This window comes from Chiloscyllium plagiosum, chromosome 3, assembly GCF_004010195.1.
Source record: "Chiloscyllium plagiosum isolate BGI_BamShark_2017 chromosome 3, ASM401019v2, whole genome shotgun sequence".
Taxonomy (NCBI): domain Eukaryota; kingdom Metazoa; phylum Chordata; class Chondrichthyes; order Orectolobiformes; family Hemiscylliidae; genus Chiloscyllium; species Chiloscyllium plagiosum.
This window is the reverse complement of record NC_057712.1, coordinates 34058371-34085201: the sequence shown is the minus strand read 5'-3', so window position 1 is coordinate 34085201 and position 26831 is coordinate 34058371. Positions and strand designations below refer to the sequence as shown.

The window sequence follows — 26831 nt, the reverse complement described above, 5'->3', positions numbered from 1 at the left end:
AAACTCTGCATTACGTTCACAGATCTAAGAAAACATCCTAGTACATTTTTATTATCAAGCCCATTACAAGCATTCTGACAGTTCATTCAAATGTGCGAAGAAATAGTACACGATTATATCTAGCTATTTTACGTCAGGCAGTTCATTTAAACATTACCAGCTATACTAATGTTTGTTTTTTCCATTTAAATTCTTTGGAAAAAAGATATCATTAGTTTAGCTTCAAGAATTTACAATCTCAGTGGCAATCTCGATTGCTATGCTCTTGGCTGGTTTGGTAGACATTCGGTGTAACCTTGCAGGTAATTACAACAGATCTTGAGCAGCAATGAATCTGTTTTATGAACTATTTTAACATTCTCCAAGTCTTCAGAAGTGACAGTAACAGCAAAAATATGAGAAGTGTCAATGGAAATGTTAACATTGTGGGAATGTCTGTGCTCACTTTAACCTGACCGAATATGTTAAAAGCACTAGTATTTTGAGTAGCTCAACCATAGGAATCCAGTAAATAGGGAAAAAGCGAGAATATAATGCAGGATGAATGTATTTTGCTGCCAAATCTGAGAAAGTTATCGAGATGTTTAGGGTCATTGTGGTTGTTTGCAGTCTGCTTAAAGGCAAGATTGCTGTCTAATCTGTGAAAGGCTTTTCATTATTGTCTGAAAAATCCTTCAAGATTACTAGAGTGCACACATGAAACATTTTACACATATTTGGGATGTTGGACAATGCTTTGTTGGATCTTGCCCGCAGCAGCAGCATTGGTGTTGTGAAATTTGAATGAAAAGTTGAATAGGACATTGTGAGTAATTGCAGCACAGGCCTAGTTCTGAAGAAGTAATTGATTTTGAAACATTAACAATGTTTCTCTCTTCACAGATGCTGCCTGATCTGCTGAGTATTTCCAACACTAATTCTATTGCGTTCCCACCATCTGTAAATCTTTGAAGTCTGAACAGGGTTTTGAGAGAATTTGCATCCCAGTACATATGTTTGCCTTTTACCTATCCAGAGCAGAAACTCTGGAATTTTGTATCCAAACCTATCAAGTCTCTCACTCTCTTGCTTGCAGTCTCTCGTCTCTCCTCTTAATATGCTCCTCTTTGGACAAGCTTTTAATGATTTGTCTTAATCTCCTTTTGTGTAGCACAATGTCAAATTTTATTTGATAGTCCTTTGAAATGTTTTACTGTATTAAGGGCACTACACAAATACAGATTGATGGGATGCATTATCCTGAATTCTGCTTATTTTTGTTACCATCAGAGAGCTTTATTTCATTCTAGTGTTATACAGATATAAACCAACTCTGAACAAACAAAACTTATAACAGTGATTTTAAATGAAAAGGCAACAGTGCCCAACAATGACTAATTAAGGTCCTTCTGTCTTAATATCACTCCACTAATGTAATTTATGTGGAAAGATTCTGGTTATTAATGGTCTTTAAGGTATCATTATTTCTTAGCAAGTTTTGAGAAGATTTGTAGCTCAGGTTGAGATTTCGGATGTAGGTTTGCTCGCTGAGTTGGAAGGTTCATTTCCAGATGTGTCGTTACTCTACTAGGTAACTGCTTCGCCCGAGGCCCACTGAAGATATGCTGAAATTTTCTGCTTTCTATTTATATGTTTGGGGTTCTTTGGGTTGGTGATGTCATTTCCTGTGGTGATGTTATTTCCTGTGGTAGAGTCACTTCCTGTTCTCTTTCTCAGGGGGTGGTAGATGGAGTCTAACTTGATGTGTTTGTTGATAGAGTTCCGGTTGAAATGCCATGCTTCTAGAAATTCTCATGCATGTCTTTGTTTGGCTTGTCCTAGTATGCATGTGTTGTCCCAGTCGAAGTGATATCCTTCCTCATCCGTAAGTGAGGATAGTAGTGAGAGAGGGTCATGTGTTTTTGTGGCTAGTTGGTGTTCATGTATCCTGGTGGCTAGTTTTCTACCTGTTTGTCCAATGTAGTGTTTGTTACAGTTCTTGCACGGTATTTTGTAAATGACATTACTTTTGCTCGTTGTCTGTATAGGGTCTTTCAAGTTCATTAGCTGCTGTTTTAGTGTGTTGGTGGGTTTGTGGGCTACCATGATGCCAAGGGGTCTGAGTAGTCTGGTGGTCATTTCAGAGATGTCTTTGATACAGGGGAGAGTGACTAGGGTTTCTGGACGTGTTTTGTCTGCTTGTTTGGATTTGTTGCTGAGAAATCGGCGGACTGTGTTCATTGGGTACCTATTCTTTTTGATACACAGTATAGGTGATTTTTCTCTGCTCTGCGTAGTTCCTCGCTGCAGTGTGTGGTGGCTTGTTGAAACAATGTTCTGATGCAGCTTTGTAACAAACACTACATTGGACAAACAGGCAGAAAACTAGCCACCAGGATACATGAACAACAACTAGCCACGAAAAGACATGACCCTCTCTGACTAGTATCCTCACATACAGATGAGGAAGGACACCACTTCGACTGGGACAACACATCCATCCTAGGACAAGCCAAACAAAGACACTCACGAGAATTCCTAGAAGCATGGCATTCTAACCGGAACACTCTCAACAAACACATCGAGTTATACCCCATCTGCCACCCCCTGGGAAAAGGAACAGGAAGTGACTTCATCACAGGAAATGGCATCACCAACCCAAACACATAAATAGAAAGCAGGAATTTTCAGCATTGCATCGCCTGAGGCCTATGGAAGATGTTACCTAGTAAGGTAACGAAACGTCTGGAAATGAACCTTCGAGCTCAGCAAGCAAACCTGCATCCAAAATCATGATTTCTAATGTGGATATTACAACCAGGAATCTGATATTTAAACATATATTTGTTACATATGTCATGAAATGACTTTCTTGTTAGATTGATGTAAAGTACACTGCAGTATACTGTCCTTTTAGGTTTGATGATTCATAATTTGTTTTAGTTTCATTCATGGATGGTGAACATAATTTATAGGCTTCCACTTCACTCAATGTAACAGAAATGACAAAACATTCATAGAATGTGTATTAATATTCGGGACTCTAGAATATAAAATAATGGACATGATACTACAGCTATACAAAGGTCTTGTTTAAAAAAATCCCATCTGGAGTTGGCACTACATCTCAGGAAGGATATATTGTCCACTGATTCATCAAAATGATACCAGGATTATATTTTGACTCTGGGTTACGTAATATTGATTGGCATCCCTTTGAATAGAGACGATAAAGAGGTGACCTATTTCAGGTATTGAATATAATTAATTGAATTGATAGGGTATATCAAGATAAATTGTGTCCTCTGGTGAGGGAGTCAAGGGCAATTTAGATCTAGGTTATCCAGAGGTGATGTCAGGGTGCATTTCTTCACGCAAGCAATATTGGGAATCTGAAACTCTTTCCTTAGAAGGTTGCTGCAGCTAGTTCAGTTGCAAATTTCAAAACATAAATAGACAATTTTTGTGTTAGTTAGGAACATTCAGGGTTCTGAAACACAGATAGACAGAGTTAAGATACGGATCATTCATGATAAAGTTAAATGGTAAAATAGCTCCTCCTATTCCAAATTCAAGCAATGGGATTTTTGTGTTGGAATGTTTATGTCACAGTGATGTGAGCAATGAAATTAGCTGTCTTTTCCTTCACATGTGAAATCAGACTGGGTTAAAGTGAATATTGATATGCTAGCTGAATACTGATGAGGTTTGATGTAAGAATATTCGAGGCAGCTGCATGTTGAAGTTACTTAGACTTTATTAAGTAACCTGAATTTATGCTTGAATGGTTCTTCAAGTCTAGATTCATTTATATGATCATCATTTTGTAACTTGCTTATTCCACAGCCTTAACCATTTTATATGTTTGAGTTGGTTTAGGGAGATCAAAATGAAACTATTGTTGGTTTTAAATACCCATTTCATCTTATCCTATTTTTGGACTGGACAAAATAAATTGAGAGTTATCTCTTGACATTCCAGGTGCAAGAATAGAGAAGCAAAGCCAATTGGTACATGATCTGGTTAAGCCAGAGCTGCTGATAAATGACTAATCCAGTTGAGTCAGTTCAGTAACTGCTGAAAGGAGCATTTTGGAGACAACCAGCATCATCTATGATGTTGGAAAAATGTAATACAATAAAATAAAATAAGTAGCAATTAAAACATATTAAAGATGGCACTTAGAGCATGTGGCAGTTCCTGAATGTCAGTTCTAGCCAAGACAAACATGTACGTAGTAAGAACAGTACAGTACAGCACTGGAACTGGCCTTGGGCTCACGAAGTCTGTATCGACACTTGACACCTTTCTAAACTGAAATCCTTTTGCCTTTACACAGCTTGTAATAGTCTGTTCCCTGCATCTATCTAGATGCCTATTATAAACTTGCTATTGTATCTGCCTCCACCACCTCTGGCAGTGCATTCCAGGCACTGACCACCCTTTGTGTAAAACAATTTTTCTCACACAACTCTTTAAAACTTCCCCTTTTACGTTAAACCTCTGTCTCCTCGTAATTGACATTTCTACCCTGGAAAAAGACTATCCATTTTATCAATGCCCCTCATAATTTTGTAAATATCTATCAGGTCATCCCCTATTCTTTGTTCAAGTGAAAACAAACCAAATTTGTCCAGTTTCTCCTCATTGCTAATATTCTCCAAATCCGGCAACGTCCTGGTATACCTTTTCTGTAGCCTCTCCAAAGCCTCCACATCTTTCTGGTGGTGGCGACCAGAACTGTATTCAGTATTCCAAATATGGCCTAACTAAATTTCTATTCAGCTGCAATATGACTTGCCAATTTTTATACTCTGTACCATTTACTGTATACTTCCCTTCTGCATTAGATCTTCCAAAATGCATCACCTCCAAGTTATCAGGATTAAATGCTGTCTGCTATTTCTCCGCCTAAGTCTCCAAGCAATCTATATAGTGCAATTTTCTTCTGGCAATCCTCCTCACTCTCCTCAGCTCCCCCAATCTTTGTGTCATCAGCAAATTTACCTACATTCACCTTAAAATCTCATCCATACAAACGACAGGGTTCCTAAAGTACATTGCTGCAGAACACCACTGATCACAGATATGTAGGCAGCGATACACCTTTCCACTGTTACTCTGTCTTCCGTATCCATTTTCCCAGCTCACCACAGATTCCATGTGACTTCAGCTTCCCATGAGGAACCTTGTCAAAGACCTTGCTAAAATCCATGTAGACAACATCCACTGTCTAGTCCTCATCAATCATCCTTGCCACTTACTCAAAAGACTCAATCAAGGTTTGTGAGACACCAATTTCCCTGCACAAAGTTATACCACCTGTTGCTAGTAAGTTCAGATTATTTCAAATGTGAGTAAACCTTGTGTCTAAGAATCTTTTCCAATAATTTCTCCAGCAAAGTCGCAAGGCTCACAGGTCTGTAACTTCAACAGTGACACAGTGGCTAGCACTGATGCCTTATAATGTGAGATACTTGGATTCAATTCCAGCCTTGGGTGGCAATTTGTGGAGTTGGCATATTTTTCATGTTTCTGTGTGTGTTTCTGCTCAATGCTGCAGTTTCCTTCCACAGTCCAAAGATGTGTAGACGCTGTGGATTAGCCATGGCAAAAAAGGGGCTATGGGGTCGAGGGTGGTAGCTACCTTTGATTGGATGCTCTTCAGAAGGTCAGTGCAGATTAAATGGGCTGAAAGGCCTCTTTCTGCATTACAGGGATTCTTTGATTCCATGATTTGATTTAATTGAATTTCTGAGGGAGTCTTTGCCCAGGGATTGTTCAACAGTCTTATGATTTTTTTGAGCTTGTTTGGATGAGGGTAGGGACTGTGGGGTTGGTGAGCTAACTGATCATGGTACTCTGATGCAGGAAACCTTTCAACTGAGGGAAAAAGAGTCTAATATTAGTAGTCTGAGGGATTCACACCATTCTCTACAGCAAAGAGATTCCAGACTGTTGTGTAACATCTGGTGCCCAGATTTGGTGCATCAGCTCAGGGCTGTAGAGGAACTTGTAGGGAGAGGGAGAATCCAGTCATTTTCACCCTTCCTTAGCTTAATTTACACCCATTTCACATCTCTAGTTCTCTTTCACCCGAGTGAGCAGACCATTTGTCTTTAGAACTGGGCTTCTGCACTACCTGTTTCCTGACTCTGCCTCTGGCAAAGGTATGAAAAGCACAATTTTCCAATCCATTTCAGCTCTGAAGAAAAGTCAAAATGGATTCAAAATGTCAACTCAGGTTTTTCTCTCTCGTTACTGCTCGACATGCTGGGTATGCCCAGCATTTTCTGTTTTTATTCTAGTTGTCATTATCCATGTAGGTAGCAATGACATAGAGAAGACAAAGGAGGAAGTTCTGCACAGTTAATTTGACTATCTTGGCAGCAAATTAAGAAGTAGAATTTCAAAGGTCATAATCTCTGGATTCTTATGAGCCATGTGCACATTGGCATAGGGTAGATCAGATTAAGGAATCAATAAATGGTTCAAAGATTGGGTGAAGTGGGTTCAGGTATGTGGGGCATTAGCATCAGTACTAGGTACAGTGGGATCTGTGCTGTTGGATCAGTTCCCATCTGAATCATGCTCGGCTGTGTTTGTAAATTGCATAATTAGGTAGATGGAAAGGATTTTAAGCCAAATAATGGGAACAAGGGATCAAAGTTTGGAAAATGCAGTAAAACTCAAAGTAGAAGGAAGGGAAAAGAGAAAGGTATCGTTATGGGAAATGATAAATAGGCTATGACAGGAAGGGTTGAACAGTGTAAATCTAAGAATGCGTCACCAGATAAGGTTAGAGTTCAAAAAAGAATAAAATGATAAAACTGAAGACTATGTCACTGAAAGCAGGTAGCATTCAAGACAAAACAGATGAACGAAGAGTGCAAATAGAAATAAATTAGAATGATCTGGTAGCTGTTAGAGTCATGAGTACCAGACGTCATAGATCAGTACCTGAATATTGGAAAGTACAGAATATTTGGGAACTAGGAAAAGTTGGGATGGTGGTGGGGGCTAGCTCTGGTATGGTTTTAACATAATAAAGAGGGGTGATCCGTGTTCAGAAAACTAGATTGTGGAAACAGTTTCCAATGTCTTGAGAAATGATAAAGGCAAGAACTGGTGTATCGGCCCCTAAGTGAAACCACATAGGGTTGACGTAAAGGAAGAAATAATGGGAGCTTGTCAAAAGGTAGACTGGTGATCGTGGGAAATGTTAATCAATATAATTTAGAAAAATTAAACTTGCCAAGATAACCTATATGAGAAGTTCATAGAATGTTTATGGGAAACATTTGAAGAACAGCATGTATATATTAAGGCTGAGGCTTTAGTACAAATCACTCGACACATTTTATCAATCAGAGCAATTTTCTTTTATCTCTGCTCACTATCTCCTACCTCTCAAACAATGCTGCAAGATTATTCCATGTGCTTTCATTTCTGCTTTTTCTTTATGTAATTTTGGTGATGCAGATGTGCAATGGAAAACCTAATTCAGGAATCACATACATCACTGAGGTTGTGGATGGCCTTCCTCTGCGAAAGAGACTTAGAGAGATTATAAATGGTTGACAGCAAGTCAGATTTGTAAGGACATCACCAAAGACAATGGCCTACAGGGAGAGAAAAAGAAGTTAATCTGCATTAAAACTATTGCATGTCATTCAATATTTTATCAGATTTTTTAATCTGGTTTATGATATTTGGATATATGATGCCTAATGATGCGTTTGTACTATTGGCTGCTTCTGTTAGTTTTCTGATGAGCTCACTTCTGAGGTGTATCTTTTTATTTAAATGCTTCCTTTCAACTAATTTCAATGCACCTTCATATTGACTTGTTAAAACCACCTATTTCCTGACTTCCATCTCTGTCTTCCATATGGAACAACCTTCCTGAGCCAGATCTTCTCTCAAATGAGGAAATGGCTTGTTTAATCTTGCTGTTTAATAACCTCCCAAATTGTATTCGGCATGTTTATTTCTATGAAGTTCTGCATAATATGCCATATTATATGTGCTCACTTCCTTGATGTTGTTACAAATTTTGATTGTTTTGTCATTGGGAGCAGCATGTTGGAAGTGCAAGTGTCTCTAAAACCAAACATAAATTGACCAACGTTGGTGCTGTTAGGAAGAGATGGATGTTAGTTTGCTGGTTTGATGGGCTGCTAGATGAGAAGAGGATTGAGGGGTAGCAAAAACCACAAATTACCTGCTTAATAATAAAAAAAAGTCTCCATCCAAATGGTGATTATTGTAAAGATTAAACTTGTAATTACTTCGATAATCGCATTAGTCACAGTCACTTCAGAATGCTCCGATATTTCTTTAGAATGTTGAAGTTGACTGCTTTTTATAATAGGCAAAAGTGAGGACTGCAGATGCTGGAAACTCGAGTTTAGATCTGCCCTGATTGAAGGGCTTTTACCCGAAACGTCGATTTTCTTGCTCCTCGGATGCTGCCTGACCTGTTGTGCTTTTCCAGCACCACTCTACTTTTTATAATAAATTGCTGACAGTATTTGTAAAGATATTTTAATCCTGATAGAGTTCGACATTGAAGTTTAATCACTTCCTAACTTTTCTGTTTACAAGATTTTTGATTTAAGTTCTTAGATTCAAGTTTTTACATTCAAAATTAACAGCACAGCATTTCTAAATTCTCTATCTGTGTGCATGTTTTCAGCTAGATTTAGATGAATGATTATGATGTCTTCGGGGGTTAGTTACCTTGGTTGGGTGGGTGTCTGGTTTGCGATACAGAATGACATGAGTGACACTATTTCTGTACTGAGGTCACCATGAAGGTCTCACCTTTTCAACCTTGCCTCTTGTCTGAGGCCTGGTGACCTTCATGTTAAACCACCACCAGTCGTCTCTCTAATGAGAAAGCAGCTCTCTCATATTCTGCAAATATATTGACTTTACCTTTGCAGGTAGTCAATACAAACATTAAAGAAAATGACAAATGGTCAAGTGATCAACCTTCTGCTGTGTATAGTTTCTGTACTTGAGATGTTTGATTGTTATGCCATTCTATCTGAAGCCATGTAATGTAATAATGTTCCTGCAATATGGGTTGATTTGCAGAATTGCTTTTTATTGTCCTTTTATTTAATGATTGTTCATCAATGTACTATAACCCCTAAAACAAACCTCTAACTTCATCTTAATATTTCTATTGAGGACTTTCTCTAAATTTACTTTTTGCTGTAAGGGAGGTTGGGATGTTTGTAGTTACTGTATCTCCCTGGTTGACCTGAGAAAAAGATGGTGGTTATCCTTTGTTTTGCCACTTCAAAGGCCATTAAGATAGAATTAAAGTCATGTGTCGCACAGACTGATTTAAAATCTCATGTAGCATGGACTGAATGGAAATGACCGAGATCATTTTCTGAAGGGAATCAATGAAGTGTTTGTGTTTTAATTGTTTTTATAATTTGATTTCTACTGATGGCTCACAAATTACAGTATTTTATTCAATTTAATTTCATACATTGCTATAGATTTAAATTGCTTATCTGTGAGTTGCTGGTTCAGTGCCATAACTGTGACACCATGCAAAGCTTGTTTATGATAAATAATAAAGTATGTAGATGTATTAATGCAAACTTTCTTCAGAATTCCTCCGGTGAGGCTATAAAACTGAGTTTGCTTGATCAGGTGACCCTTAACTCCTGTGAGGCTTTGTAGCTATAATCATCAATGCAGTCAGTGGGCTTTCGCTACAATTTTTCTTTTTTATGAAATTGGCCATGCGAGAGAGCCCATAGCATTCAGGGATGTGTAGGTTAGATGCATTAGTCAAAGGTAAATATAGGGTAAGGGAATAGGTTACTCTTCAGAGGGTTGGTGTGGACATGTTGGGCTGAAGGGTCTGTTTCCACACTGTCGGGATTCTAATAATAAAATAATGAAATATGTTAATAAATCCCTTTCGTAGGATGCGTGTGTAGCTGGCTAGGCCAGCATTAATTGACCATCCCTTATGTCTTTGAAAAAATTGTGTGGTTTATACCAATGGAAATAGACTTGGAAATAAAAATATTTAAAATTGCCAAGCTTAAAGACTTTTTGTTTGCTATAAAATGAAGAAGTATTGTTGGCAGGGGAAGGAGACCAGAGAAGGAATTGTAGTCTGTTCCGTCACCCAACTTCACCTCGGTCAATCCATAGTCCTCTTCCCCTTTTTGTACTGTGGGCAGGTCTTGCTGGAAAAAAATGACAGCAGGTTAATTATGCATGCTGCGTACATAAGTTGATCAGAAAGTACAAAGAATTTAAAAAAACTCCATGAATTGTAAGTCTTGTGAATTGTTGGTTGATTTATATTGCTTCACCATTTGCTACACGCAAACGGTCTCTTACCCCTTGGCCTTTTCATTCATTATTTTTAAGAAAATGATAGATTTGTTCTTGACTTCTGATTAAACTTGGCAGTGGAAGCTTGGGCTGAAATTTAACTGTGCATGTAGCTTTTTATCTTGTTGATAAAAATTGCTCATGCCTTGTCAGAGGAACTCTGTGGATCAGAGACTGAGCTACTTAAACCTTTTGCTTCTCTTCCTTAATTGTCACCTGACAATTTAAAAAAAAATTCTTTTCCTTTTGACCCTCAATCCAATCTTTCTTCTCTATTCCTCTTTTTGTATCTGATACAACTCTAATGTATTGTCTGTTTGTTTCGATGTTGTTCTTGTTTCTTCCTCAACTGTTAAATCTCAGTGGTTAAGGAGTTGATGGGCCTTGGGTTTACTGAAGTTGCACAATTCCCCCACTTCACTATATTCAGTGTGTACTTCGAGTAAATTACTTGCAAAATATGTGTTGAGCTGACGAGTGGAAAAAGAAACCTTCAATGATGCCCACTGATGACTTGTCTCAGGAGGATGTATCTCAGATCGGTTTGTTTTTAATGATGGTAATACTGCTGCCACTCACCATTGTTATTCCTCTGCAACTGACAGCAACCTCTGGAGTCTGCACATGAAAGGTTACATGTGAAAATCCAAAACTTGCTGACACTGTACACTATTTAACAAATTTAATTGAATTTTTTGAAGAGACAACTAGGTGTGTACATACGGGTAGTGCAGTTGATGTGGTCTACATGGACTCCACTAAAATTTTTTAAAAGGTGTCCCATGGTAGGCTGTAAAGAAGAGCTCATGAGATCCAGGACAATATGACAAATTGAATCCAAAATTAGCTTACTTACAATGAGCAGAGGGTAATGGTTGAAGGGTGTTTTTGTGACTGGAAACCCATGTTTACTGGCTCACCACAGGATTGAGTGATGGTTTCTTTGTTGTTTATGATGTACGTTTAGTTTTTTTGTCGCAAATGTAGGAGGTAAAGTCAGTCAGTTTGCAAAAGACACAAAAAGTGGTGTGGTAAATAGCGAGGAGAAAAGCCTTTGACTACAGGCCAGTATACGTGGACTAGTCTGATAGGCTGAACAGTGACATGTTGCATTTCATACTGGAAAGTGAGGTGATGCATTGAAAATACAGAGGACCAGATGGACCTTGAAAACAAGTCCATTAGTCCGTGACATACAGTTAAATGGTTAAGTAGGTATACGTAATACTTTATTAGTGAAGGCAAGGAGGTTATCTTGAAGTTTTTCTACAGTGTTAGTTGAGGCTACAACTGTAACACTGCAGTTCTGATCACCATGCTGTAGGAAGGATGTGATTGCACTAGAGATCGTACAGAGGAAATTTGCCAGAATGTTACCTGGAATAGAATGATTCAGCTATAAAGAGAGACTAGGTAAATATGCTGGGTTGTTTTCTTTGGAGCAAAGACGACTGAGGGGTGATCTGATTGGGATGAGGGTTATAGATAGAACATAGAATATAGAACATAGAACAGTACAGCACAGAACAGGCCCTTCAGCCCATGATGTTGTGCCGACCATTGATCCTCATGTAAGGTAAACCTAATGTATGAACCCTCAAATTTCTGTGACCATATGCATGTCCAACAGTCTCTTAAATATCCCTAATGACCTCGCTTCCACAATTGTTGCTGCCTCTGACATCCCCTCTATACTTTCCGCCAAACAGCTTAAAACTATGACCCCTCGTGTTAACAATTTCTGCCCTGGGAAAAAGTCTCTGGCTTTCAACTCTATCTATGCCTCTCATTATCTTGTACACCTCAATTAGGTCCCCTCCCTTCCTTTTTTCCAATGACAATAGTCCGAGCTCAGTCAACCTCTCTTCGTAAGATAAGCCCTCCATTCCAGGCAGCATCCTGGTAAACCTCCTCTGAACCCTCTCCAAAGCATCCACATCTTTGCTATAAAACAGTGACCAGAACTGGACACAGGAACCAAAGTTTTATAGAGCTGCAACAAGATCTCACAGCTTTTAAACTCAATCCCCCGTTAATGAAAGCCAAGACACCATATGCTTTCTTAACAACCCTGTCCACTTGGGTGGCAATTTTAAGGGATCTATGTACCTGCACACCTAGATCCTGCTGTTCCTCCACACTGCCAAGAATCCTGTCTTTAATCCTGTACTCAACTTTCAAGTTTGACCTTCCAAAATGCATCACTTCGCATTTATCCAGGTTGAACTCCATCTGCCACCTCTCAGCCCATCTCTGCATCCTGCCAATGTCACGCTGCAGCCTACAACAGTCCCCTGTACTGTCAATGACACCTCCAACCTTTGTGTCACTTGCAAACTTGCTAACCCATCCTTCAATCTCCTCATCCAAGTCATTAATAAAAATTACAAAGAGTAGAGGCCCAAGAACAAAGCCCTGTGGAACACCACTCACCACTGACTTCCAGGCAGAATACTTTCCTTCCTCTACCACTCGCTGACTTCTGTCGACCAGCCAATTCTGTATCCAGACAGCTAAATTTCCCTGTATCCCATTCCTCCTGACCTTCTGAATGAGCCTACCATGGGGAACCTTAGCAAATGCCTTGCTGAAGTCCACATACATCACATCCACCGCTCGACCATCATCAACTTGTGTATTAACACCCTCAAAGAACTCAATAAGATTTGTGAAGCATGACCTGCCCCCCTCAAAGCCATGCTGACTGCATTTAATCAAGCCATGCTCTTCCAGATGGTCATATAGCCTATCCCTCAGAATCCTTTCTAACACCTTGCAGACGACAGACGTGGGACTGACTGGTCTGTAATTGCCGAGGATTTCCCTATTCCCTTTCTTGAAGAGCAGAATTACATTTGCCTCCCTCCAGTCCTCAGGTACAACTCTGGTGGAAAGCGAGGATGCAAAGATCTGCACAAGTGGTGAAGCAATCACATTTCTCGCTTCCTAAAGCAGCCGAGGACAAATCTGGTCTGGCCCTGGCGACTTGTCAATCTTAATGTTTATCAAAATTTTCAGTGCATCAGCTTCCTCAATCTCTATCCGTTCCAGCATGCTTACCTGCTCCTCAATGGTTTCATTCACTACAAGGTCCTTTTCTTTAGTAAAGACAGAAGCAAAAAACTCATTTACGGTTTCCCCTACCTCTTCAGACTCTATACACAAGTTCCCTATGCTATCCCTGATCGACCCTACTCTTTTTTTGATCATTCTTTTATTCCTCACATACGTGTAAAATGCCTTTGGATTCTCCCTAATCCTTCCTTCCAAGCCTTTTTTGTGCCCCCTCCTGGCTCTCCTCAGACCATTTTTGAGCTCCTTCCTCGCCTGCCTGTAATCCTCTTGAGCTGAGCAAGACCCTTGCTTCCTCCACCTTACGTAAGCTACCTTTTTTCTTTTGACGAGAAGCTCCTCCGCTCTCGTCATCCAAGGTTCCTTTATCTTACTCCTCCTTTCCTGTCTCAGAGGAACACATTTATGCATCACTCGCAACAACTGTTTCTTAAACAGTCTCCACATGCCTGTAATGCCCTTTCCATGGAACAATTGCTCCCATCCATGCTTCCCAACTCACGTCTGATAGCATCATAGTTTCCTTTTCCCCAATTAAATATCCTCCCATTGTGCCTGCTTCTCTCCTTCTCCATAGCTACGTAGAATGTGAGGCAGTTGTGGTCACTATCACCAAAATGCTCTCCCACCGCAAGATTTGACACCTGCCCGGCTCATTGCTGAGCACCAAATCCAAAATGGCCTCTCCCCTCGTCGGCCTGTCAATGTACTGAGTTAGGAAACCCTTCTAAACACCCCTTACAAAAACAGCTCCTTCCAAACCATCTGCTCGAAGGAGGTTCCAATCAATATTGGGAAAGTTAAAGTCACCCATTACAACAACCCTACTACATTCACACTGTGATAGGGATGGGGAGAATATTTTTCTTTTAGCAGAGAGTTCATTAGTCAGAGAGGAGGGTTTAAGTTAGGGTGCAGGAACTTCGGAAGGAATTTGAAAAGAAATATTTTCACTCTGAGGTTTGTGGGTATCTGGAGTTGACTGCTTATAAGAGTGAAGATGCAGGAGCTGTTAAGACACGTAATTATTTTGGATGAGCAATCGAAATGTCATTGCATACAAAGCTATGGGCCATGTGTTAGAAATGGGATTAAAATAAATAGATTCCTGATGACTGGCAGTCACAGGATGGATGGAGGGGCCTTTTTGGTGCTGTTAAAACTCTGTCTCTTTGACTTCTCTATGTTTTGTGCTCTTAAGGCAAATAAGCAAATGTCACTGAACTGACAAACTTGCCCTTTTTAATTGTGCACCTCATTGCAAAAATTACTTTTTAAATGTGACCTAACTAATAATGTACTGAATTTGTAATAGTTGTTAATCAGCTTGCTGACTTTGCGAAGCTAAATTTCATGCTTGGAAATTCAAAACTTCTCCATGATGTAACAAAGACATACTTGAAACTTTTTTGGGTTTGTTATATTTCAACTGCTACCTTAATCCCATGTGTTTGGCTCTCTGGAAAAGTGAAAAATTTAGTGCCTTTCACTTCCTGGCTGGTGGCAAGTGAGAATACTTCACTGTGACTGGTTGCTTATTCTGCTTCATGGCCTCACTTGTCCTGGTTGCTTAGATAGCCCTTTCAATTGGTGCCAGTTTTAAACTTGCATTGGGAAAGGGATAATTCATGCCATATAGATGGCTAGATCTTTCGAAGCAGCTTTGTTGAATTCAGTGACCAGCTCTTGCAGTACTTCACTGGCCATAAAAGCTGAGTTAGTCTTGTTCAGTAATTGATGTCGGTTATTGTAGCCCAGGTATTTGCATTTATCATGACTAGTTATACAGTCAAAATTCTGCATTCTGATTGCATTGAAGAAGATAACCTGTAATTTTTGGAGACAGTACAAGAAATGGTAACTTTTGAGCCCTCTGGTTTCAAATGCAGATTGGTGGCTGCTGTAGCCTTAATGTCTTCAGTCTACGTGATAACAGATTGACAAGAATTCCACCAGAAGTTTCACAGGCAATTGAACTCCATGTGCTGGACCTAGCTGGAAACAGGTGAGTATATTGGTGGTGTACATTTTTAGCATGCTTAATTTACATTACAGAAAATTAGTAGAATTGATGACCGTAGTCAAAAATTTGGATGCACTTTTAGAAAACAGTGTGTCAGTGATATAAATAGTTTGTCAGTTTAAAAAATGTTTAGTAGTGCACATAAATAAACAGAAAGTAAGTTGCTTTGAAATTCGTTTTTAGATAATGTGCAGTACCTGGGAAATTTAAAATACATTTGTTGCCTTAATGAATGTTAATCTTAATTCTGAAATATAATTGTTACTTCAAAACCAAGTAGTTTTTCTAAAACGCCAGTAGAAGGTAACCATTAATCAAACTATCCTGTCAACAAACCCTGTTTACTCCAATAATTTTCCATGACAACATTAAATATGGCAACCAAGGCCACCTGACAATGTTAGGAAATGACTGGCATTACGTAAATTGCAGCGTAATGCGTGGAGTTTGGGAATCTTGTATAAACCCTCTGACTCAACAAAACCCTGGACAAACTACAAGCAAAACTACTCTTGCAGACATTCTGGTCATGTCTGTCTTCAGTTAATCTACTCTGAGATCATGCAGACCTTCACCTTGCCTTTGAAATGCCACCATTTGTCCTGTTCCTAACAAGAGATGCAACAACTCTTTCAAATAAGAAGTTGCTGTAATGATAATCTTTCTTCAATAAATGTAGAGAAAGCAGCTATCAGGCATTTGCTAAGCTGAATGATAACAAGAATTTTGTACTGAGCATGGAAACCAATCCATGGTTTCTCTTTCTACAGATCCATTATACTGCTGCATTCTACCCAGCTTAATTCCTCCAAAAAGAAGTGCAGTATAAACTATTGGATGAATGGACGGAGCCTGGCCTGTCCATCACTTCCATCAAAACCCAGTCATACTAAATATCTCTTAAAATAAGCATTTGTGATGACTCAGATGATGAATTGTGAATAGATGTAATGGTGTGTGTATTTCTGCAAGTACTATTTACCATTACTTGGAGTATGTGATTAGTTAAGAATCTTGAAAGCTTTGTTGAATTTGCTATTCCCTTGAAGGAAAAATAGAATTGTTGCTTAAGGTACAAGACATTGCATAGTCAGAAGTGAAATTATTCGTGGTTAATAGACCTGAGAAGCAATCCTAAAAATTGGACCAAATTAATCATAGTTAGGCTGAATTTGTTCTGCTTGATTCAGATTATAAGCTGTATTTTACAGGATACAATTTTACAGTACTAAAATAAATGTTGACAGAGAGCCTGCCCACCAAAAAGCCAGCTCCTCTTGCAGTGACTTGACATAGCAAGCATAGTTAATTGCCCAAATTAAAGACTTTCACTTCCAGCTGAAGAGGGGGTACAGTCTTCGAGAGCTGCTAGTTAAACTGGTCTGCATCTCTTTAGTCCTGACAATGCCAGTTTCAAGTTGCAGCCCATGGTGGAACTATAGGCAGTCTCCAAACTAGGATGTTATGGAACTGGATTCTGGATCAATGGTGCTGGAAGAGCACAGCAGTTCAGGCAGCATCGAGGAGCTTCAGCAGAATCGACGTTTCGGGCAAAAGCCCTTCATCAGGAATAAAGGCAGAGAGCCTGAAGCGTGGAGAGATAAGCTAGAGGAGGGTGGGGGTGGGGAGAGAGCAGCATAGAGTACAACGGACTTCAAGCTAAATTCAGAGAATTGTTGGGGTCTGACTGGCAGACTGTGATATGGGGATAGGGAGGGTGGAAACCTGGATTTCAGTCACCAGGGTTGAGTGAAAAGGAGTGAGTTTAATTGAATGCAATTATCCCTTGCTGGACACAAGTTGCTGGGATAGTTGCCTGATGTAAGTCTCTTCCTGTTGCGGGTCAAATAGTGATGGAATGAGGCCCTTAAATAACCATCAAATACTGATTAAGTGACCACTTAAAAGACCTCATTGGCTTAAGTACAGGCAATGTGCCAAAAACTACCACCTCTCTGTCCGAGTTGTAAAAAAAATGGACAGGTGGGGGCAGGAGGAAGATAGTGGGAAGGCTCAATGTTGTATTTTATGAGATTTCCTACCCCTGCTTTCAAAATGTTGGTGGAGATGCTGTAATGTCCAGCCTTGTGTCACGTTAGCCTACGCAGCCTGAGCAAATCTCTGCAAGGAAGAAACACCAGGTGTTGTTTCCTGTACTATTGAATATTCAGTGATTTCCTACTGGGTACCCAAGTCTTCAAGTTAACCACTTAATGACCTTTCACTGTCTTCACTTTTTTTCAAAAACTCTGTTGCCATTTTCTTCGACGCAGGTTGAAACACTTGCCATTATCACTGACCAGCTTGAAACTCAAGGCCCTTTGGTTGTCTGAAAACCAGTCACAGCCTCTTCTAACTTTCCAGACTGACGTTGATGTTGAAACAAGAGAAAAGGTTCTGACCTGTGTGTTGCTTCCTCAACTGCCTTCTGAACAGAACAACTATGGTACAGTATCTGCCACCAGTTATACACTAATTTGTTCAAAGGATAGTTAGAAGGGTTTTGTAGAGGATTGATGCTCGGCCCCTGCTTTTGCTTTGTCTGCAACATTGTTGAAAGATTTTTTTAGATTGGGTAAATGTAGTGTCAGGGAAAAATGACCACGAATAATCAAAATACATTGTACGCAGTTGGACTATTTAGGAAGTGTCAATTATTGAGTCATACATCATGAGCATAGACCCTTTGGTCCAACTTGTCCATACCAACCAAATTTCCCAAACTAAATTAGTCTGACTTGCTTGTGTTTGACCCATATCCCTTCAAACCTTTCCTATTTATGTACTTACCTAAATGTCTTTTAAACGTTGTAACTACCTGCATCCACCACTTCCACCGGCAGTTCATTCCACACATGAACCACTCTGCGTAAAAGAAAAGTTGTCCCTCATGTTCTTTTTAAAACTTTCTCCTCTCACCTTTAAAGTATGCCCCTAGTTTTGAACTTCCCCACCTAGGGAAAAGACCCTTGCAATTCATGTTATCTGAGATGTTTGTGGAAATCCTAATAGTTGTTTAATTGTCCACTGACATTCCTGATTGAATGTGGTATTCTGATTTCATCCACTGGTCATGAGATTGGTTCGCTCAGTCTGTAACATTCTGGTTTTACTGTTTAGGATGCAAGGAATGCTGGCTTCACCAGGTTGGCATATCATTGTAGGTTTGCATGATGCTTCAACCATGTTTCCCCATACTCCTCAGATAACCATGATTGGTACCTTGGTTTGATGCTCATGGTACGAGTGAAGGATGCTCCTGATATAGGGGGATGGATGTCCTCATGGATGTCCTGTTCATTATCTTGGTGGCAGTGCACACAAGATAGTGGAAAGTACCTTTAATAAGAAAGCCTCATCTTCACAAGACTCCAGTGGTCATTTCTGCCTTTGGCAAAATGGACCTGTGATGAGTGTTGAGAGAATCAACAAGGAGGACAGACTAGAACTTGTCCTCACTATTTGCCCTAATCTTGCCGAAGCATGTGCCAGTTTACAGCAGCATGTTTAAGATATCCTGCTATTCCAATCCTGAACCTGAGGTCATTTGCACAAAGCATATGCAACCAGCAGTAAGCTAAAACAATCAGCTAGTCCCTTATAGTCACTGCAGTTGACAGCTCAAACTTGTGCCAAGCTGAAATTAAGGAACCCAAAGAAGATTACGAAAGCCCTGACCTTCTGGTAAGTGGGATTTTGTTGCTCTAGCCATTAAAGGACCCAGAAATAAAGACTGAAATCTCACTGAAGCACCACTGGACGAGACTGTTTGGAAATTTTGTCAGAAATTTCTAAGTCATGCTGCCATGCCAAGTACTCTTCTAGTCAGGCGATTTCTTTGATTTTGAGCACGCTGTGTTATGCACTATGTTGCTTGAATTTCACTGTCCATTGTTAGGTATCTGTTGCTTGGCAAAGCCTTTGAGTTACTCATATACAACTCTCCTGGCCAACATTATTTTAAAAAATGTTTTCCAATGTGCATTCTCATTTCTGAACTTTGCTGCCATCTTTGCTTAGTATCCTGGTGCTTGCTTGACTCATTTAGTTAATTTCTTACCTTTATGTTTGAAGATTATTGATATAATTTGCTGTAGATAATCCAAGCTAGGCGTGCCCAAACACCATTCATATGGTGAGTCTATTCAACATCTCAAAACTTGGCATAGGTTGCGTTCAGCAGAAGTTAATGAGATGCATTGAGTTAGAGATTAGTATTTGCTTCGCCTGTTATTTTGGAGCTAAAATATATATCAATTTCTGGGTACAAGGCTCTGCATATATGTCAGCAGCTTGCACATGTTGGTCTTCAGTGCTTTTAGTCCTGTCTGGTGAGTGCCTCATCTTAAGTGCAATGAAGCCTTTTGGGTAAGATGTTTAAACTGTTTGATTGGAGAAGTGCTCAGTTTTTTCTTGATGTTATTTATCACTTGACCATCATGAAAAGAACAGAGTGCATTTATTTGGTCATTTAGTTTGCGGCTTTTCATGAGTGTGTACTGTGTGGAAATTGGCTGTTATGTTTGCCTTTATTACTAAGTGACTCAACTTCAAAAGTTCTCATTTTCACCCTCCTTATGCCTCCTTTTCCACCATAACAGGTGCTCAGAAATTATTAGCTTGTTTTAGGCTATGACCCTCATGATTTTTCTCCCCATTTCAGGACGGGGAAGAGCTTACTTCTATTTGGCCTTGCTGATGCTCCAAGGTCATTGGTTTGGCAATAATGGCTGCAATCCAATATTATGGAAGTATGAAACTAAAATGTAGTGAGCTGTTATAGTCCAGCAATAATTTTCATTTATTTTGTACTGACTTCAGGTCTTTACTGCAAGGAAAGGAACCTCAACAAAACATAGCAACCTATTGCACCCTTAAACAGTATAACCTTTTTGAGAAACCATAATCATAAAATGGTAGCAATACAGAAAGAGGCCATTTAGTCTGTCATATTCACACAAGAGCAACTGACTTAGTGCTATTCCCCAAAATGTTTGTGTAGACCTGCATTTATTTTCTATTCAAGTAATTATATATTTCTTTGTTGAAAGCAGTGATTGGATCTACCTCCACTACATTCTTAAGTAGTGCATTCCAGAGTCTAACCACTTCCCGAGTTTCTCCCTTGTGCAGTTGTTCTTCTTAATCTACTTAAATCTATGTTCTCTGATTCTTGATAATTCCACCAGTGGTAACAGTTTGTCCAATTTAGTATGTCGAAATCCCTAATTATTTTGAATTAGTTCTAAGTTTATTTTCTGCTGATGTGAATAAAATAAGGAAATACAGAGGGAGGGAAGTGAATGACAACTTTGAAGTTCCATTTACAAAACAAATGTTGGTTTACGTTAAAGAACTTACATACTAGATATGCAGGCTATCAGCTATCTTTTATTTATATGATCTAAGCACTTTCCTGATAAATCTCTTAATGGGTCATTTGCATAGTTTTCAATTATAGTTTCCCTGCACACTCAACTGTGGGATTCAGTCAATGTGATTGGAAGCAATTAAATGAATATTGACTGACATGAGTACGTCCTGGCTGAAACACGCACTCCCTCCACACCACAGACCGGGCAACAAATTGCAAATTTACTTCTCTGACATCTCCCAAATCCATGACTTTGGCCAGCTAGGACAAAGGCAGTAGTTGCATGGGAACCTTCATGTTGGCCTGTTAAAATGTTAATACTAACCTAACTTTGAAAGTAAATAATTGTACATGTGGGTTTAGTGCAGAAGTGGGCTATTCAGCCCACTGAGCCCAGCCATTCACTATGTTGAATAGTTTATGCTAAGAATATTTGGGCAGTACATCATTGAATGCAAAGTGCTGATGAGACTGTTTACAGGAGTTCCTAACATCAGTGTACCCAAGTAAATATCTAAGGCAAACCCTACATTGTATCCCATCTGAATGCGATTGAAATCAAGTCTAGTCCTTCCAAAAGTGTCTTATGGATATCATCTTTTTCAGTTAAGGAATTCCTTTTCTCTGTTCACAAAGTTTGGATATTCAGAAGTAGCACTGGGTTTTTAATCTACTTTTGCAAAAAGATAAATTAATCTCATTACCAATTGCAACCAGTGTTTTGTAATCCTACAAAGTATCTCAGTTAATGAACTGAAAATTAAGTGAATAAATGTTTTGTGTCTTCTAACTGATCAGTCAATCTCTCACTGGTTCCATTTATGTGCTATGTGTGATTCTGCAATCGATATATAATGTTAATTGATGTCCTAATCATGTAGACATGTTAGTAAACACTTTACTAAGTCTGCCCAGTTGCTTGACCATTAAGTTGAGAATAAAATGGTTAAATGGATAGACAGCAAGTACAAAGTGATAAATCAACTCTTGCGGGCTTAATTCATATAGTAGCTGAATGCATTGGCTAATATTGTTTCTGATGATGTGGAACTAAAGAATTTATTTAGTGTGTATCCCTGACTTTATTAAAAATACAAATGTTTCTGAGAAGTAAGACATTATTCATGTCATTTTAGAGGTTTGGTTAATTTGTTTTATGGAAAATATTATCATTTTTTCCACTTTTTTAAAAACTCCTGTTCATTTTCTTTTAAGTCTCATTGTGCTCTGTTTACCTTTTCTGTACTTATTTTGTGCCAGTATGAGCACCATTACACATGGTTTCTTCAATACTGACTCCCTCTGTTATTTTCAAGTCAAATTATGTAAATTTTTCCTTATTCTGCTCTTTGTTTCAATCCTGCTTTTATTTCTTCTCACTTTCTCTATCTTCCCAAATAATGTTTACCAAAGCTTGTTTTCTTTTTACATTTTTATAGCTCCATTTTTTGGGTTGCCTGATTTCCTATTTTCACCTTTAAAGTCCTTTTAGAAAACCATTTTTTAAAAAAAAAGTGATTTATACCCCTTTGACTTTTTAAAATACTATTTAGGTTAACTTTTGCTTTTGTCTTCTTGAAGTTACTGTAAACAGTATGTGTATAATTTTGATTTGTATCTGTGATGTTTACTTTTCCTTTCTTTGTCCTCACTCTCTCTCCTCTCCATTCTCAAACCCACTGTCCCCTCATGCTAAGAAAATACTATTTGCATTGTTAAATATTTTCCTTGTTCAATGCTGCAAGTGAGTTTTAGTTAAGTGTTATAATTTGTGGATAATTATGCCTTTCACTTTCAAACAAGTTGATTTTTAAATTGCAAAATAGTTGAAGAGAATAATAGGTGAAATTATATAAACCTTAACCCTGTATTCTAACTTGAAAGCCCAGTTACTTTTGGACAACATTGAAGCCTTGGTCATTTTGAATCTGCACTGCTTATAACTTCAGATGAGTACATATGATATTTAAGATGCATCCTTATCTAATTTGTAGTTAGTATAATCCGTTTTAAAATAATTTACTGACAAACAGGTGAAAAGTAGTGGAGAAAGTCCTAAATTAATTGAAACAGATGCTTGGCAATATAAAACTAGATAAAAAATCTTAATGTGTACTTCTAGAATATTCAAAAACTTTTTCATTTGTTTTCTCTCAAAAAAAATTGAAAACATTTTTACATGTTTTTTGGAGCAAGATTACTTTCATTTTAAAACAGATCAACTTGTAAAACATCTAACTTAGAAGATTGTATTTGCTTGTTTTTCACTAATGAAATTTTGTAACTATCTGGAAATATGAGTACATAATTTTCTGTGCTTACCTGATTCCAGCAGATAACTTACCTCGCTGTGGAGCATTAGAAAACTTGGTGAATGACATGTCTGATGAAATATGGAACGAACGTGCAATGAACAGAATCAGTGCAATACGCTTCTTAGATGATGAGGATGAGGAAGATGATGAAGAAAAGGTAATAGATGAGAAGCTAATTTTCATAAGGTTTGGGAAAGAGTTTTAAAATTAGTTTGGGAAGCAATGGAGTTGTCCCTAAGTCTTAACTTACTTATCTTTATCTCAAAAATTATTTTTCTCTGGTCTGGATAATAATTTTAAACATCTGCACAACAACTGCTTGCTACCTAATGGGAATACAATGTACAAATGCATGATTAAATGTTGTAAATGGTTATTGTCATGAATCCACCTTCCACCACCAAAAAATGATTCTGTTTATAATGGCCTGAAAATGGGCAATTTTTGTTTTGATTAATTCACTAACTAATCTGTCTAGGAATAAGGTTAAGTGCTGCCTGATATACTCCAGAGTTATACCTTTCCCTTCTCAGACTCCTATAAATGGGTAGTCGATCCCAAGAATACTACGAACTCCGACAGCCTGGAAAAGTCCACACTGAAGGGGCCTGGAAACTTGCCTATTTATTTTTGTTGCAAGTGCCTCAAATGCATGTCTAAAATGGACAATATCAGATTACCTCTTGCTAACAGCTGACTGTCACATTCCACCTTTCTCAAAAATATGACTATTGCTGTCTCCAAAGCCAAGTAACATCTGAGATTTTTAGTGCATGCCAATCCCATTTGAACCATGCAACTGCAATGATGAGTGGTCCCTTAGTAGGATTAACCAATGTTGATATTTTCTGTTTCTAATGGAAACAGTATAAAAGAGCAACGGTACTAAATTTTGATTAAGTAAACTTTGTAAATTCTCCCCTGGACCTTTCCGAATGAGTGATATCAGAACTGTGGGACCATACACTTCAGTACACATTCTGATAACCTATCTCTTACCCCCAAATTTGTTATAAAGGAGTGGTTAACTGAAATGGAATCCTGTTTTGACTAGAGCTTCTGTAGACACTCTATCCACAACCAAATTTTCAAGCTATTAAATCTGACCCCATACTGATTTCCCATCATCACATGGTTGTTACATCAAAAAAGGAGACTGTTCAGCCCATTGTGTCTGTGTCTCTCTGAATGTGTGCATTATTGACTTTCTCTTGCCTTCTCAGCGTAACCCAATGTTACGAAGCAGAGGTTGACAGCCCTCCGATAATTAAAACCGAAACACCCAACTCGCCTTGTAATCTGATAGAAGAAGGAGAAAGTGAGGTCTGCAGATGCTGGAGATCAGAGATGGAAATGTGTTGCTGGAAAAGCGCAGCAGGTCAGGCAGCATCTAGGGAACAGGAGAATCGACGTTTCGGGCATTAGCCTGAAGAAGGGCTAATGCCCGAAACGTCGATTCTCCTGTTCCCTAGATGCTGCCTGACCTGCTGCGCTTTTCCAGCAACACATCTGATAGAAGAAGTCTGACAAGGGGTATATCCTACCTCTTATCCCCAAATTTGTTATAAAGGAGTGGTTAAATGAAATGGAATCCTTTCACCCGCTCTATAATTAACAAGTAACTATTTATTTATCTAACTCCAACAGTGAACAAATTAACAGACTTTCTAACAAACTGAACAATTACTCCCTAACTGAATTAAATTCTATTGGCATGCTGTTTCAATAACACAGGTCCCACTTAGTATAAATCCAATTAATAAGAAAACAACAAATTAAAACTTAATATCTAAACTTCACGCAGAATGAATCCGCTGGAATGCTCCTCTTCCTCTCCGCTGATTATGCTGCTGGGAATGTTTTCTCAGTAATTCTTCAGTTCTGGAATTCCTCCTTTGGCTAACCGTGCCTTGTACCTTTCTCGAGTGCTTTCTTGTGAGACATCAATGTTTCTTTTGACACTTCCCTCTCACCTGTTCAGATGGCAGTTGGCTTTCTCTTCTAATTTTGAAATGCCCGCATCTTTTATACCCACGATTACACGTTAATTTCTTTACAATTTGGTTGGAGGTAATCAAAATTGGTTCTTAATCTCCGAGTGCCTTTATAAATTAACTGGTTGAATTTAAACTGTTTTCTGGGTAAAAGTGCTGCTTGTGCCTGCAAACTGAAAAGTCTTTTGATACACTTGTTTCAATTTTGGGGCTCTCTGCATAATGCTTGCAAACTTCTAAGCACAGACAAAGTGTAAACACTTAAAGGGACCATGCACTGCTTTTAAATTCATTTTATGTTTTTGCCATTTTTACACACCAACTTTGTAACACCCTATACATCCTTCCTTTTTAGAATACAGTCTAATTCTCTGTTGAGTGCTTTGGTTGAACCTGCTTCCACTGAGATGCTTTTATTACTTCTGCAAATTAGTTTAAATTTGTCCCTTGTTCTTGATTCTTCATGATTGGGAATAGTTTCTGTCCATTTACTCTGTCCAGACTTATCATGATTTTGAATTCCTCATTCCAAGGGAAACAATCCCAACTTCTCCAATTTATTGTTTCATAACTATTGTTTCCTAGCCCTGGAACAATTCCTGTGAACCTTTTCTGCATTGTTTTCAATACTTTCATACCCTATCTAAAGTTTAAAAAAAAGAATCAATATGTTGAACGAGTATATTTTACTGCTGGTTGAACAAGGAATCATTGTTGCTTGCAGGCTCAGCAGCTGTCATTCTGGGCAGCAAGAAAGTACATCACTTCACTTTAGAACAGCACAAAATCCTCAGCATCATGTTGACCCTCTCATTCTTTACTTTCTCTTGCCACGGAACAATAGTCAAGATCCTGACCTGGTAGACTCATGTGTATATGGTTTGGCTAACAAACCTAATGTAGTCAGCCATGACTTTGCATTGCTATAAGATTTTGTGAAACTTAACAATAGGCACAAAATATTTGACAGGGCAAAAAAAAAAGGAACTAGAAGATTGTACTGTTCACCACCTCTATTTGTTACAGAATTATAGATTAATTATCATATTTATGAATTTCCTGCAAATTGATTTTCAATTAAAGTGAGGATAAAGAATGGACTTGTTCCTCCTCCTCTTTGCATTTCTGACCTACCTTATGGAGAAACTTCCACTCTCATTTAATCTGTTACAGTATTTTGTAACACCAATAAATCAGTTCTTCCTACACTTAACTGTGAGCCACAAAATAAAAACAATCAATTGCTATGTTGTCTTGACAGACTAAAACAATGCATAATTTCTTAAAATTAGATATAGGTGATATCCATTTGTGTCAAGACCTAATTGCTTAATAAGCCATTGTTTGTGAACTTTAAAAGCAGATGTCTTATATCTAAGCAGAGTATAAATACGAAACATACTGCTTCTCTAAAGCTGCTTTCAGTCTTTAATCTTGTGTTCTCTAAAATTACACATAACTTCATTACTGTTTGAAAAACATAACCTATGCTGAGTACAAAATACTCTCCCTTGTATGCAAGATCTTTAAATCCAAGAAAATCCAAGTATAATTGCAATCTAATTCTATAAACAGTATAAACTTCAGATAATTGAAAATTGTTTTTAAGACTTGTTGAAACAATTTTAATACTACATAATAAGTGAATATTCTGAAATTTAAGGCAAATTTATGAAATGACAATGGACTTAAACTAAGTT

General features: G+C 38.4%; 1 protein-coding gene across 5 annotated transcripts in view; it reads left to right on the top strand.

Moving 5' to 3' along the window:
* Nucleotides 1–26831, top strand: part of lrrc1 (leucine rich repeat containing 1) — a 256326-nt gene that overhangs the window by 148443 nt on the left and 81052 nt on the right. For 4 of the 5 annotated variants that reach the window (XM_043679472.1, XM_043679482.1, XM_043679464.1 and 1 more), the window contains exons 11-13: nucleotides 15315–15430; nucleotides 17722–17894; nucleotides 23155–23294. In XM_043679472.1, the coding sequence (XP_043535407.1) occupies nucleotides 15315–15430; nucleotides 17722–17894; nucleotides 23155–23294 (429 nt within the window). The remainder of the gene's footprint in view (nucleotides 1–15314; nucleotides 15431–17721; nucleotides 17895–23154; nucleotides 23295–26831) is intronic. The other variant, XM_043679501.1, reaches the window with a different exon arrangement.